Here is a 13,689-nt window from a genome sequence, read left to right on the forward strand (position 1 = left end):
GGGGCAGTGGTGGCCTTGGCAGTGCTGGGCATGGCTGGGCTCGATGAGCTGAGGGGAATTTTCCAGCCCAAATGATTCCATGACTCCAAATATTTGTTTACAGCATCGCTGAAGTGTTTGTCTGCCTGGTGCCCGGGGAAGTGCCCCAGGTGTGCCTGGGTCAGCCCCATCCCCGGGGCTGCAAAGCTTGGACAAGTGACATCCCTGCTGGGCGCATCCAGCAGCATTTAGCATTCTCCAGAAAAAAAAAAAAAAAATCAAGGGAAAAAAGAAAAAGCAAGGAAAAGGGAAAAAAAACACCACAGGAAAATGGGGAAAAAATAAAACTATGAGGAAAAGAAAAAAAGAAACGAGGAAAAGAGGGGGGGAAAAAGAGCAAGAAAAACGGGGGAGGAAAAAAAGAAAAATAGAAAAGCACACAGTCAAGGGAAAGAAAAAAAAACCCAAGGAAAACAAACAGAAAAACCCCTGGTGAGGCTTGCGCCGCAGACTCCAGATCCCACTCCAGGCCACATTTTCGACGGTGTGATATGTCTGCCTCCATCCCCATCCCTCGCTGAGTGTCTGTAATCCCCAAAATAACCCGGGAGCGGCACGCAGCTCGCAGCAGCGGCGGCAGCAGCGCCCCGGGCGGGCCGGAGCGGCCCCGCCGCCGGAGCCGGGCCCGGAGCGGCTGCGGGACACGCTCGGCACCGCTCCCGCAGCCCCGCAGCATGCACGGCCCCGAGCAGCCCGGTAAGGAAACCTCACCGGGGCTCGGGGAACAGCGGGGAGAGGGAAGGCGAGGAAATTGGGGGTGTTGTGCAGGGCCCGTTTGTGCTGAGTAATTGGGAAGGCAGCTGGCATCCCGGGATGGGGAGGGTTCCCCGCTTTGCAGCCGGTTATGTAACAGGGAACAGGGAAGGGATGGCACCCGAAAGTGCCCGGCCGGGCAGGGAGGGCGAGGAGCCGGGATTTGGGGATGGGGACCTGGCAACGGGGTGCTGGACACCCCCGGGCTGCGCCGGCCCCGCGGTGCCCGCCAGGAGCTCGGATACCTCCTCCGGCACCCCAAAATTCGGGGCTGCGCTTTCAGGGCTGCTCGGGAGCTCTGCGGGCGTACGGATTGGAGAGAAGGGGATTTTCCTGTTTGAAATAATAAGTGTGGCTTCTCTGCGGCCGGAGCCGGACCTGCCGCGGGAGGGGCATCGGCGGCGATGGCAGCGCACGAACGCTGCCATCCAATGCTGATCCCGGCCTTTCCCTGCCAATCCCGCGGGAAGCTGACCTTCAACCCCCCCTCTGCTGTGCCGAGGCAAACACAGGGCTGCATTGCCTTTAAAAAAAATCCCTATTTCGGGCCAAAAAACAGCCGAGATCCGTAGGTAAATGCGGACATCGCCGCCTCGGCTTCGGCGCTGCTGAGGCGGCCCCGGGCGGGCGCTCCGGGAGGGGACGGGGCTCCCCACGGCTCCAGGTAGGTGTTGATCCCCCCACGGCTGGAAAACAGCCCATCGTTCCCGTCTGGCTGCTGTGCCTGTGCCTGTCATTACCGTAGTCTTGTTTTGGATACTGCCGGGGAGAGGAGGAGGAAGGAGGAGAGGGAGAAAGAGGAGGAGGAGGAGGAGGAGGGTGAGGAATGTTTTGGGCGAACCCTCAGGTCTGCAAACTCCCGACTTCATTCTCCCTCCGCAGCTGGACCGGGGCCTCCATCTTCTGCTGTCCCTCCAAATGTGCATTTCTCTTAGTCATAGCCTTCCCTGAGAAGAGAGAGAAAAAAAAAATAAAATAAATCCGCTGAAGGCAGCGTTGGGAGCGATTCCGGCGGCACAGGCGGCGTGACGGCAACACCGGTGCCGCTAAATTTAGCCAGCCGTGGCACAGCCGCCTTGTTTGCATCCCGGGAACGCTCCGGGCCGAGGGATGCAGCATTTTGGAGAGGCTGCAGCCCTTAAGGAGGCTCCGGGTTTGTCCTTGAGCCGGGCTCTGAATTGCTGACCCAACTAATCCCCGGCGCAGCCTGATCCCGGCCCGGAGCCGCAGGTTTGGGGCAGGATTTGCTCCAATCCCGCCTGCTCCGCTGGGAAAAGGTGGCTGGGAAAAGCTGCTGGGAGATGATGGATTGTATAGGGAGAGCCTAGGGGGTGCCAGGCAGGTTTTGGGGTGCGAGTTGGGATTTTGGGGCTCAACCACCCCTGGCACATGCCCGGCCCTGCTCAGGGGCTGGAATTGCCCTCAGGGTGGGAATTGGGATTGGCACCACTACAGGGATGTGGCAAAGGATGCAACTCATCCATGGCAAACATCCCGACTCAAAGAGAGGGCTGCTTCTCTCCCAGAATCCCCAAATCATCCAGGTGGGAAAAGCCCTCTGAGACCATCGAGTCCAACCACTAATCCAGCCCTGACCGAGCTCCAGGGATCAGGAAACCTCTAAAAATCACTAGAGCTGTCCACAGCTCCCAGATTTTTGGGAACATGGCCTGGAAATTCCAGAATTCTGTGGATGTAGCAGGCAGAGATGCTGTAAATCCCATAAAAATTGGATTATAGATGCTTCTTCAGGGGTGCATAAAGCAGCCATGGGAAACTCTCCAATTAAAGTGCCATAAATAGGGAAATAAAATTATACTTATATTATATATTTATATATAAATGTAAATTTATAATTTATATGAAATTATAAATAATTAATGGTTCTCACTAGTAATTCTATGATGTTAATGTTTTTACAAGGGGTTTAGTATTTTATTAAAATTTTAAATATCATTATACCAAGCTAGAAACAGTATTTTATGAGCTCTTACAGTCCCAAAAGTGGATAAGGCCCTGTGTGGTGGACACAAACAACATATGGATTTCTTTCTCTTGAATAACTCCTTGTCCTCAGCAGCCAGAAATAATAAGGATGGGAATTTAGATCCCTGAATTAAGGCTGGGAAAGGGAGAGATGGAGAAATTGGGGGTGCAGGGCAAAATCAGGCAGGGAGACTGAGACCAAGGGCAGGATTTGCTCCAAATCCTCTGAAATGGGACTTTTGCCATGCAGGAAAATTTGAATTTATTCACTTCACCAGATCATGATTGGAAGCAAAAAAAAAAAAAAAAAAAAAAGAAATTATCCTAAAAACCATTTGAGTTTCTTTTCCAAGTGAGAGTTTTCATGGAAAACTTTGCAGGACGAGCAGGTTGCTCCCATCCAGCAGAGGTTTCCCTGGTGTCTGTGAGGGGTGGGGTGCACCAGGCTCTTCCCCATTCCCTCCTGGCATTCCTCCCTCCCTGCCAGCTTTGGGGAGGGTTTGGGTCCCCACAGAGCTCCCAGTGCATTATTTCAGAGTTATGTGGCTCAGAGCTGAGTCAGCACTCTCCAGCTCTGTGCCCACAGGGTTTTCCATGGATTTGGGTCTTGGGGACACTCCAGGAGAGCATTCCCAGTGGGGTGACCCTGAGGAACCCACCCAGTGCTCAGGGGCAGTTTGTCACCTGTCCTGGTGGAGATGGACCCCAGGAGAAGGGACAGGGACAATCCCAGCCTGATCCATGCCTGGGATGTCCCCAAGGATGTCCCCAGGCTGAATTTTCATCCAAAGCCATGGAATCATGGAATGTTTGGGTTGGAAGGGCTCAAAGCCCACCCAGTGCCACCCTGCCATGGCAGGGACACCTCCCACTGTCCCAGCTGCTCCAGCCTGGCCCTGGGCACTGCCAGGGATGCAGGGGCAGCCACAGCTGCTCTGGGCACCTGTGCCAGCTGAAATCCATTCCCACATCAAACTGGGTGTCTGTGCCTTGACCAACACCCCAAAGCTCAGAGCACACAAGGATAAAACCGGGATGTGGCAGAGAGCACGAGCAGCCCTGGGGGTCCCTTTGGAAGTGATGCTCATTCATAAACCTCAACCCAAACTGCCTCAGTCAGGACCTGCAAGTCACCACAAGCTGAGACAAATACAATTTCAGAATATTTTATATCAGCCAGAGTAGAAAAGCTGTAATAATATCATTTTCCCTGTTAGTTTTAGGTTAAAACCTAAATTCTGGCAGAAGGTAGAAACACATCAATGGGGTTGTGTTGTTTCTGGCCAACTTTCCTGTGCTACCAGAGCCTTCTGTATCTTCCTGCCCTGGGTCTCTCTTAAATATCCACCCAGGAAATCCATCCCAGTGATGCCTGGACTGAGGGAACACCATTCCCCCTCAGGAAACCCTCACCCTGTCCCTCCTGGGGAAGGGATGGCAGCCCCAGCTGTGATCTCCCTCAGTTTTCATGGAAAATCTGATTTTCCATGAAAACTGAGGGAGATCAGAGTTACCTGAGGGCTCAGAGCTACCTGAGACCATGTCCTGGCCATTCCCATGGAGTTCTCTGCTGGGGCCTGACCCTGAGCTCAGCAGCTGCAGCTGATGCAACCCCAGGATGACACTTGGTTGTATAATTTTCCTCCCTGTTTTCCCCACCAGCCATCTTCCAGTGCAGACAGCACCCAGTGCCCAGATTTTCCTCAGGGTTTAACTACTTACCTCACAGTGAATGGGAAATGATGAACAAACAGCAGTTAGGCCACAAAATATCTGATTTTTCCCAAAATACCTGATGGTGAATGGCTGTGCAGCCTCTGATTTTCCAACATTTTGCAGGCTGGGGACTTCCTGAGCCAGCATTTCCTATTTAATGGCCTCTTATAGATCCACTTCCCATCCCTTCCTCCTCTTCCTTTGTGAACCATGGGTGTTTTTAGCAGCTACAGCAGCCCTTGGCAGGCAGCTCTGCAGCTCAGCGTGCCTGAGGAGCCAGGCAAAGCCTTGAACACTCCCAAACCAAGTCCTGGGCTGGGATGAGTAAATTGTGGATCATCCCTGACAGCTTTTTAACAAGACTGAAAGGCAAGGAATGAAAGATGTGCTGACACAGCAGGGGGGTTAATGGGTGTGCTCTCACAGGGAGGAAAGGAGGGGGAAAAAGATATTGAGGGTTGAAAATTTGTCACATCCCGTGTCATCCTGAGCATCCTCAGAGGGAGCACTCAGCTGCAGCCAGGCCCTGAGAACTGGGCTGGCTTTCACTGCAGCAAAGGCTCAAGGCTTCCTCTGCTGAAGGTTAAATCGAGTTTAACATTTAAACCCAGCCCAAACCATCTCAGAATCTCCTCTGCTTTTTATTAGAGATGAACAGGACAGGCAGAGCCACTTTGGAATTGCTGAACATTGAACGGGTTAAGAAGGGGTTGGATCATTTGATGCCCCTTTCTCCACCTGGATCCCCACAAACCATCCCAGTTTTTCCCTGGAACATCACATCCCACCTTGGGAATGTGCTCTGCTGTCACAAGGCTGGGACAGCTCCTTGTGCAGGCAGGGACACCATTCCCTGGTCCACAGGGAGGAACCATGTGGCCATCCCCAACTCCAGGCCAAACCCCACTGGTTTATCCCAGCACCGGTCTGGAAACTGTTGGAGATGGAATTCCTGGCTCTGGAGCCACATCCTGGGGCTGTTCTGCTGCCACATTCCCAGAGCAGCACAGGGGGATTGCCATGGTTTGACCAGACAGGTGTCTGCTAAGGAGGGCAGGAGCCTCCTGTGAAATGGAGAATGGAAATCCCCGCCCTCCAAATTATTATGATTTTGAAATTAATGGGCTCTTAAGTAAAGATGTGGGAATGGGAATAACAGTTCTTTACCAGGAAAATTAAAAATACAAATGCAATAGTACAAAAAAAGAAAAAAACTCACTGCCAGAGTGAGAACAGGAGCTGACCCCTGTGTGTCAGGGTGGTGGCACAGTCCCATCCCATGGTGGTGGCACAGTCCCATCCACGGTGGCTCAGCCCTCCTGCAGTGCCAGCTGTGGCTCTGCTGCAGCAGGGATCCTGCACAAGGGAGGAGTTTTCCTCTGCAGCTCCAGAGGTGGTGTGGGTGGGCCTGGGCTCCTCTGGGAATGCAGGGCAGCAGAAAGCTGCTCCTCTGGGAATGCAGGGGGCAAAGGCTGCTGTGCTGTTCCCAAAGCTCAGATTGTACCCAGGTAGGAATGCTTGGCTCCTCCCCTGGGCGGAGCATCTCCCCATGGGATGATGGGATTGGATCAGCCATGCAGGGACACTCACTGGCCATGGACAGCAGATAATTAATAATTAATGGCCCATTAACAGAAGAGATCTCCTGGAGGGAGGATTGGTTGTGGAAGAGATAAAGAAAGCTGCCCAATGAACAGAGATAACTGCCCCACCTCTGACAGATAGAACACACAGCCCCATTTCCAACCTGAGACAGGGATGGATGCTGCTGGCACTGCCCAAGGCATGGATGAGCCCAGGTGAGAGGGCAGGAAAGGTGATCCCTGCTCTGCAGCTCACTGCTGGGAGTGTCCCTGCCCTGGCAGGTGAACTCTGAGGTCCCTCCCAACCCAAACCATTCCATGACCCTGTGATTCTGTGCCTCCACACCTGGGCATGGCCACAAGTCCCCTTTGCGCAGGGGGAGTTCAGCATTCCCAGGGAAGAGACTCCAGAACAAATGTTTGGTACAGGGGGTTTTAAAGGTATTGCTCCAGGTATTCAATTAATTTTCAAGCTCTATTTGCAATTCTAACAGCACTCCCCAGATGAATTGTGCTCCTGGAGAATTCAGGGTGTAATATTTCACCTGAGCTGCTCAGCTGATGGGAGGAGAGGGGCAGAAAATGGAATTGCACCTCAGGACAGTAGGGGCTTGGTTACAGCCGCAAAGAGAGACTTTACCCAGGAGAGGCTGCAACAAACCCAGACAGAGAAAAACAGCCAGAGGTTGGCAAATCAATTTTTCCCAAGGTCAGGAACAGGGAGGGTTTGTATCTCTTGAGGCTTGAGCAACATGAAATCCTCCTTAGCATGTCCTTAACACCTCCCCAGCCCTCGTGGCCCCTGCCAGCCTTGCCCCTCAGATCTGTCACCAGCCACTGCTCAATAAATTAATATTTCTGAGGGGCTCATTTCCTTCCTTTTCAGCTTTGAAAGTCACGTGCAACTCAAAATTATTTAATTTTGGTTGGGTTTTTTGGTTGTTACAGCATTTTTATACTGTAGTTCCCCAAAATCCAGAGAAACCACATGGCCCTGCTTTAGCCCAACTTACAGGGAGAAGGGAGGGAGAGGAGAATATTATTTTAAATGTTCTTTTCAGCTAAACTTCCTGCTGGAAGAGTGCAGCTTCACCTGAACCCACAGGGTTCCCTAATCCTTGAGTTTGTACAAGCAAGGGTGGGACTTTGAGGTTGTTTCCTCCTCCCTCTGTGCCCCAAGATCCCCTTGAGTGGCTGCTCTGTCCTTTTGTGCTTTGCAGAACGCCCTTTTCCAGGCTGTGGTGGTGATTCCTCTGTGATCCCCCAAAACCTCAGACAAGGAAAGGAATTAACAACAGATTCAACAAGAAGGAGCAAGTTTTGGTTATTTTTCTCCCCCCCCAAAAAAAAGCTGAGGTAGGCAGACCTTGGCTGCTCAGCAGCGAGGGAGTGGCTGCTGGATTATTGAGAATATGGAATTTTCATTTTTATTGAGAACATGGAATTTTGTCCAAGCTGAGCCTCTGGAGCTGATGGGCACAGGTGAACACCACAGTGATGGGGTTTAGGCTCTGCAGGGTTTGTGTCGTGCCTGGTTTCTCCTCTACCTCTTTTGATGTGTTTGGGCTTTACCTGAGCAAGCAAAACAAATGAAGATTCACCTCCACCCCCTCCACAAATTTCCCATTTTTATCCCAGAGCACAGGAATTGTTTTGTCCTAGACTGACCAGGAGAGGTTGACAGATGTGATTCCTAGCGAAGATCATGGAATCCTGGAATGGTTTGGGTTGGAAAGAACCTTCAAAACCACCTTGTTCTAACTATCTGCCATGGGCAGAGACACCTCCCACTAGCCCAGGCTGCTCAGAATACACAAAATGGCTCAGAAAACGTGTTTATTTTTGATTTTATTAACCTGCTGCTTGTGGGTGCCAAGAGGGAGGCGCCCATCCCTGCTGGTCCGTGTTGCAATCCACGAATTGCTCCACACAGACCAAAGTATGGAGGGGGTAGAAACCACAACCCCAGCCCTGAGTTCAGGCTGTTCCTGCTGCTGGCAGGGAGCTGCTCATGTCAGGTCAGCTCAGTTTTGGTTTGCTGCTTGTAAATCTGCCGGGGTTTTTCTGGGGAAGTTCTGGGTCACAGATGTACCTTGTCTGCTCCATGCCATGAAATCTCAGGGGTTACATAAACAACAGCACATGACAAGGTAGGGCTGGAGCAGATGTCTGCTGCCCCAGAGGAAATTTCAGCAGGGAAATTTCAGCCAGGTGCCAGCGATACCTCAAGGTTTGGGTGTTGCTACACAAATGATTGGAATCAGAGAATCCCAGAATTATTTGGGTTGGGAGGGAACTCGGGGTTCATCCAGGCCCACCCTTTGCCATGGCAGGGACACCTTCCTCCATCCCAGGTGGCTCCAAGCCCTGTGTAGCCTGGCCTTGCTTATTGATGTCTTTGCTTTGAAACAAAGCTGGGCTAATTTCTGAGCAGACAACTTTCCTTTCTGCCAGAGATCAAAGGCACGCTCGAGCCTGTTTGTTAGGGCTTCCTTTTGCCTTTGGTTTTCCTTAAATTACAAAGAAATCCACTTAGAAGAGTTTAATAGTGCTCATTTCCTTTGGAGCATCCCTGGGTTCCTCTGTTCCGTGCAAAATGAAATTAGGATGTTCAAGGCCTGCCTGAAAACTGCATCTGAGCAAGGCACAGCTCATCACTTGCTCAGGGCCACGCTCTGCTTGCTCCCGAGTCTGTTTTCATGGGAACAGCTAAAAATAGACGGGTGACAACAACAAAAACGGCTTTAGCAGTCGGTGGCACCGCCGGGAGCCGGAGCGGCGGTGGCACAAGGCAGGTTTGGGATGTTGGCCCATCATCCCACCGGGATCAGCTGCTGCGGTGGCACCCACGCCCAGCCGGGCGCTCCAGCGGCCCAGGGACGCTCCTCAGGGTTTTGGGGCTCGGTGCAGAGGTGCTGTGCCACCCGTCCTCCCGCGGGCTGCAGAGCGGGCAGTGCCAGCCCCGGAGGCGGTGACCTTGGCAGGACCGCGCCTTCCCGCGCCGTGCCACCGACATCTCGGTGTCGCTCACGGCTGCCAGAGCCCGCACGCAGCCCCGGGGCGGCGGGAGGAGAGGGATCCGCGGCAGCAGGCAGGGCCGGGAGGAGGGACGGGCGCGGCGGCAGCGCTCGGGGCCGGCAGCAGCCGGCGCTGGGCTCGCAGCCCCGGGACGCTCCCGCGGCCGCGTCCTCCCCGCCCGCTTCCGGCGGCGGCGGGCCCGCCCTTCCCCTCCCTTCCCCTCCCCTCGGGGCGGCCGGAGCGCTCGCCGTGCCCTCCCTCCGTGCCTCCATCCCTCCTCCATCCCTCCTCCCTCCTCCCTCCCGGCCGCGGCGCCGGAGCCGCTCGCCCGCCCGGCTCGCCCATGAGCCTGCTCGGGAGCTACCGGAAAAAGCCCGGCAGTGACGGCTATGAATCCTTGCAGCTCGTGGACAGCGGCGCTGAGCGCGGCGGGGCCGGCGCGGGGCCCGGCCGGAGCCCCGGGCGGCAGCAGCAGCAGCAGCAGCCGCAGCCCCGCGCCGACGGCGGCGGCAGCACCATGGACAGCTCAGGTACGGCGGGGCGGGCGCGGGGCCGCTCCCGGCGGGGCTCCGGGGCCGCGGGGACAATAGCGGCCCTTTGTCCGGGCGCGCCGGGATGGAGGCAGGCAGCGCCGCAGCCTGCGCGGGGCTGGCTCCTGAGCCCCCCGCTCCCGCGGATGAAGCGTGCGAGGCATGAGGGAAAATGGATGGAGCGCTCTGGGATATTTCCCCCTCCCCACCACGGGTTGGATGCCCAGAATTGTCCTGAGGTTTTGTGTTTTTTCCTCCCCCCCCACCCCGCTAAAAGGCACTCATCAAAGTGAGTTGGATTAATTCTGATGGATGATGTGCAGCGTGCACCATTTTTTTTAATCAGGGAGTAAGGGAGCAGATGGTCTTTATGGCTGGTAATGGGATAGAGAGCTCTTCACCTCGAAAGGTTCAAATTTGCCTGGCTAACCAGGAGTGGGGAGAGTGGCCATGCTTTGAAGGGACCCCTCTGGTTGTGGTTCCTCACCTCTGCCCACCTCCAGGAGCATCCACAGCCTTTGCAGGAACTTGTGGAGCCCGGAGTGGTGCAGGGAAACACCCTGGGTGCTCGGGAGGGACCACACTCATGGCCACCTGCTATAGGGTGGTCTTGCAGCACGGAATCACAGAGTCATGGAATGGTTTGGGTTGGAAGGACCTGAAATCTCATCCCATTCCAACCCTGCCATGGGTGCTCCAGCCTGGCCTTGGGCACTGACAAGGATCCAGGGGCAGCCACAGCTGCTCTGGGCACCTGTGCCAGGGCCTGCCCACCCTCACTGGAACAATTCTGTCTGTAAATCTGACCCAAATTTTCCCTCTTTCCATTTGAACCCTTTACTGCTTGGCCCATCACTGTAATTCCCAAGGAAAACACCTGCATGTTCCAGGAAGGACAGGGCTGGGCCAGAGGCACCCCACAAGCACTTCAGATACAGCCTCTTTTCTTAACCTGGTAACCTCTTTTTGAGGGAAAAAACCACCCTAATGAGCCATGGCTGGGCTTGGGCAGGGAGAGCCTTATTCTTGATTTTTTCCTCCCATTTTTTCTGATGTAACAAGAATCATAAAATCTCAGAATGGTTTGGGTTAAAGGGACCTTAAAGTGCCGCCCCTGCCAGGGGCAGGGACACCTCGCTCTGTCCCAGGCTGCTCCAGCCCTGTCCCACCTCCTTGAACACTTTCAGTCATGTTTTCCTCTTCCCCTTTGCCTTCTGAATTTGCTTCCAAGCCTTCTTTTAGGCTGGTGTTTGTTTTTCTCTAACTTACTTTACTCCCAAACTTCCGACACATCTCTGAATTTGCTGCTACAACATCTCTGCTGCAATTGCTCATAATCACAGGCTGTGCCAGCAGCTCCTTACTCACAGTGGGCTGCTGTGTTGGAGTGATTTGGGTCCTGGCAGCTGCTGGGATGGTGAGATGCTGCAGGCAGGTTAATGTCTATCATCAGGGCCATTGCCTGGATGAATGGGATGAATTTCCTGCCAGGCCAGGGAGCAGAGGCAGAGGGGCAGTGGGAGGTGGTGGTGGCTCCCAGGCAGGTGTGGGGCTCCTCTCCAGCCTCATCCTGGGCTTAAATTACAAAGAAATCCACTTAGAAGAGTTTGAGTGCAGCTCAATTTGGCTCTCTGGTTTTGCTGAGCAAAATAAAACAAGCAACAAAACCCCCCTGCTCATGGGCAGCCAGACAATGGCTTTATTTACAGGTTTTCTGCAATATTCAGCCATTTCCACTCTGCAGCTCCTCTGATTCTAGCCCAGAGCATTAAATTGTATTAATGGCCTCTACCAGTTTCCAGGATATTCTTCCCAAACACATGGGCTGGCTCTGGGATTTGGGAACTGATTTTTAAGGGATCTGTCTCAGCCAGAGTTTTCTCCTTTCAGTTCACTCTCCCTGCCTCAATTTTACAGGTGCTCTGAACAACACACCTGGCACTTGAGCAGCAAAAAGCCTCAGGTCTTAATGTGGCCCTTGAATTCTATTTATAGGTTATTTTTTAAATAACCTCTTTATTTAATAAGGACTGTTTGGTGGTTGTTCCAAAACAAAATTTTAAAATTTTCTGTGTTGCTTGTGATGCTCTGTTCCAAACCCAAACCCCACACTTGTATCTCTCTTGTTCATCTGAGCACTTCAGGCTGATAAATTCCTAATTTCTCCCAGCTCACTGCAAAGCCATTTTTCTTTGCCAACTATGAAATTACAGCAGCTTAAAGAACCAAATCCACCCCTCAGGTGTGCTTGTGATTCCGAGTGATTTGGTGATTGAAGTTGCTCCTGGACTGGGGGACATGATTTATCTTTCACACAGGCTGCAGATGGATAATTGGGGACAAGGATTAGGGAGCAGTATAAGACACAGACAGGAGAATGAGGTGCTTGGGATTTTGGCTTAATAGGAACAAGGAAAAAACACCACTCACATTCTGTGCATTTCTTTTTTGTTTAAGTAGAGAAAATATTGGTATTATAAATATTTCAGTCTCCTCCCAATGATGCCAGAGTTGAAACTCCCAAGGTGGGCAGTGCTTGAGAATAATTCAGGTGGGAAAGAGATCTGAATTCCTCAGGAAGGAGAAGGGTGGGGTAAAATCCATCTCAGGGAAAAGACTGTGCTGCTGGGTTTTGGTGGGACAGGGGGATCTCTTGTCTGTGGAATTCAGTGTCAGACCCTGAAGGCGAAACCTTTGAGTTGCCTTGGCCATATCCAAGCTTGTTATGTCCTTTTTTCTTTTTTTTTCCCTGATTTTCAGTGATGGTTTCCTGTGGGGCAGAGCAGCTGCTGTTTGCAGTGGGCAGGGGAACAGTCTGGGGGGAGAACCCAGTGCCACCAGTGATGGGGGACACTGGGACACTGGTTTGTCTGTCTGTCTTGTGGGGAGCTGAACAGACAACCATGGAATCATTAGGTCTGGAAAAGGGCCCCCTGAGCCTCTGCCCAGCTCCCTCAGGGATTCTGCAGCCCCTGCCCAGCTTCCTCAGGGATTCTGCAGCCCCTGCCCAGCTCCCTCAGCCTCTCCTGGTTCTCCAGACCCTTCCCCAGCTCCATTCCCTTCCCTGGACACACTCCAGCCCCTCCATGTCCTTGTCCTGAGGGGCCCAAATTGTCCCCAGGACAGGGGGACTGGGACAGGCACTGCCCAGCTCCCGCTGCCACAGCTCTGCTGCAGCTAAAGACCTTTTCCAGTGAAGTTAAAAAGGTGAACAATCAAACCTTTCTTTTCTTTACCCTCATATTGGATTTCTTCTGCACCTGGGCACAGGGAAATGCCCTTTGCTCTGTGGAATATTTGTGTGTGGGTCACCAGTGAGCAATTCCACATGTTGGATGGCTGAGGATTTGTGCTGAAGGCAAAGCACTGGCAGTTCTGGGGCAAATTGCTGCTGGTTTCACTAACAGGGCTGTGTTTGCTGTCACCAACTCCCCTGAGCTGAGGAACTGGGCTCCTGTTTGGTTTTTCTATTAATTTCCTTAGACTAAGGCAAAGTATTAGATCTTCAAGCATCCTCTCCTAATGCAGATTTGCAGCCTCATAAACACCTTCTGCAAGGAAAATAATCAGTGGCTGCAGCTTTGCTTCAATTCCCAAGTGCTCCTGATTATTGGCTTAATATTTTTTTTTGGGCTGGTGTTGCTCAGAGTGAAAAGAAGCAAAAGCCAGGAAGCAGAAGCCCAGGGTTGCTGCTGGAAGGCTGGAGCTCCTCATGGATGGCAGGGAGCTGGCACAGAGAGGTCAGCTGAGTCCTGAACAGAATCCTGGAATGGTTTGGGATGGAAAGGACCTTAAAGCTCATCCAGTGTCACCCTGCCATGGCAGGGGCACCTCCCACTGTCCCAGGGTGCTCCAAACCCCATCCAACCTGGCCTTGGACACTTCTAATTTCTCTGGGCAGCCTGTGCCAGGGCTTGCCCACCTTCACAGGAACAATTCCCAATTCCCTCCTGCAAATGCCCCAACTTGGGATGGAGGTTTGGAAATGGATGAGAGGAGGTTCAAAGGGAGACCTGAGCTGAACCTCACAGGACACAAAACACCACGAGTTATAAAACCAGATT

General features: G+C 53.0%; 1 protein-coding gene across 2 annotated transcripts in view; it reads left to right on the forward strand.

Moving 5' to 3' along the window:
- Positions 1 to 677: 677 nt before the first annotated feature.
- DNAJC6 (DnaJ heat shock protein family (Hsp40) member C6) overlaps positions 678 to 13,689 on the forward strand; it is a 42,490-nt gene continuing 29,478 nt past the window's right edge. Inside the window, exon 1 of one of the 2 annotated variants that reach the window (XM_054286290.1) lies at positions 678 to 735. In XM_054286290.1, coding sequence (XP_054142265.1) covers positions 714 to 735 — 22 coding nt within the window. In that variant the 5' untranslated portion in view covers positions 678 to 713. Of the gene's footprint in view, positions 736 to 9,438; positions 9,626 to 13,689 lie in introns of those variants that run through there. The other variant, XM_054286289.1, reaches the window with a different exon arrangement.

The sequence above is a fragment of the Melozone crissalis genome, unplaced genomic scaffold, assembly GCF_028551555.1.
Source record: "Melozone crissalis strain CALT ecotype California unplaced genomic scaffold, PUWL_Pcris_2 ptg000045l_1, whole genome shotgun sequence".
Lineage (NCBI taxonomy): Eukaryota > Metazoa > Chordata > Aves > Passeriformes > Passerellidae > Melozone > Melozone crissalis.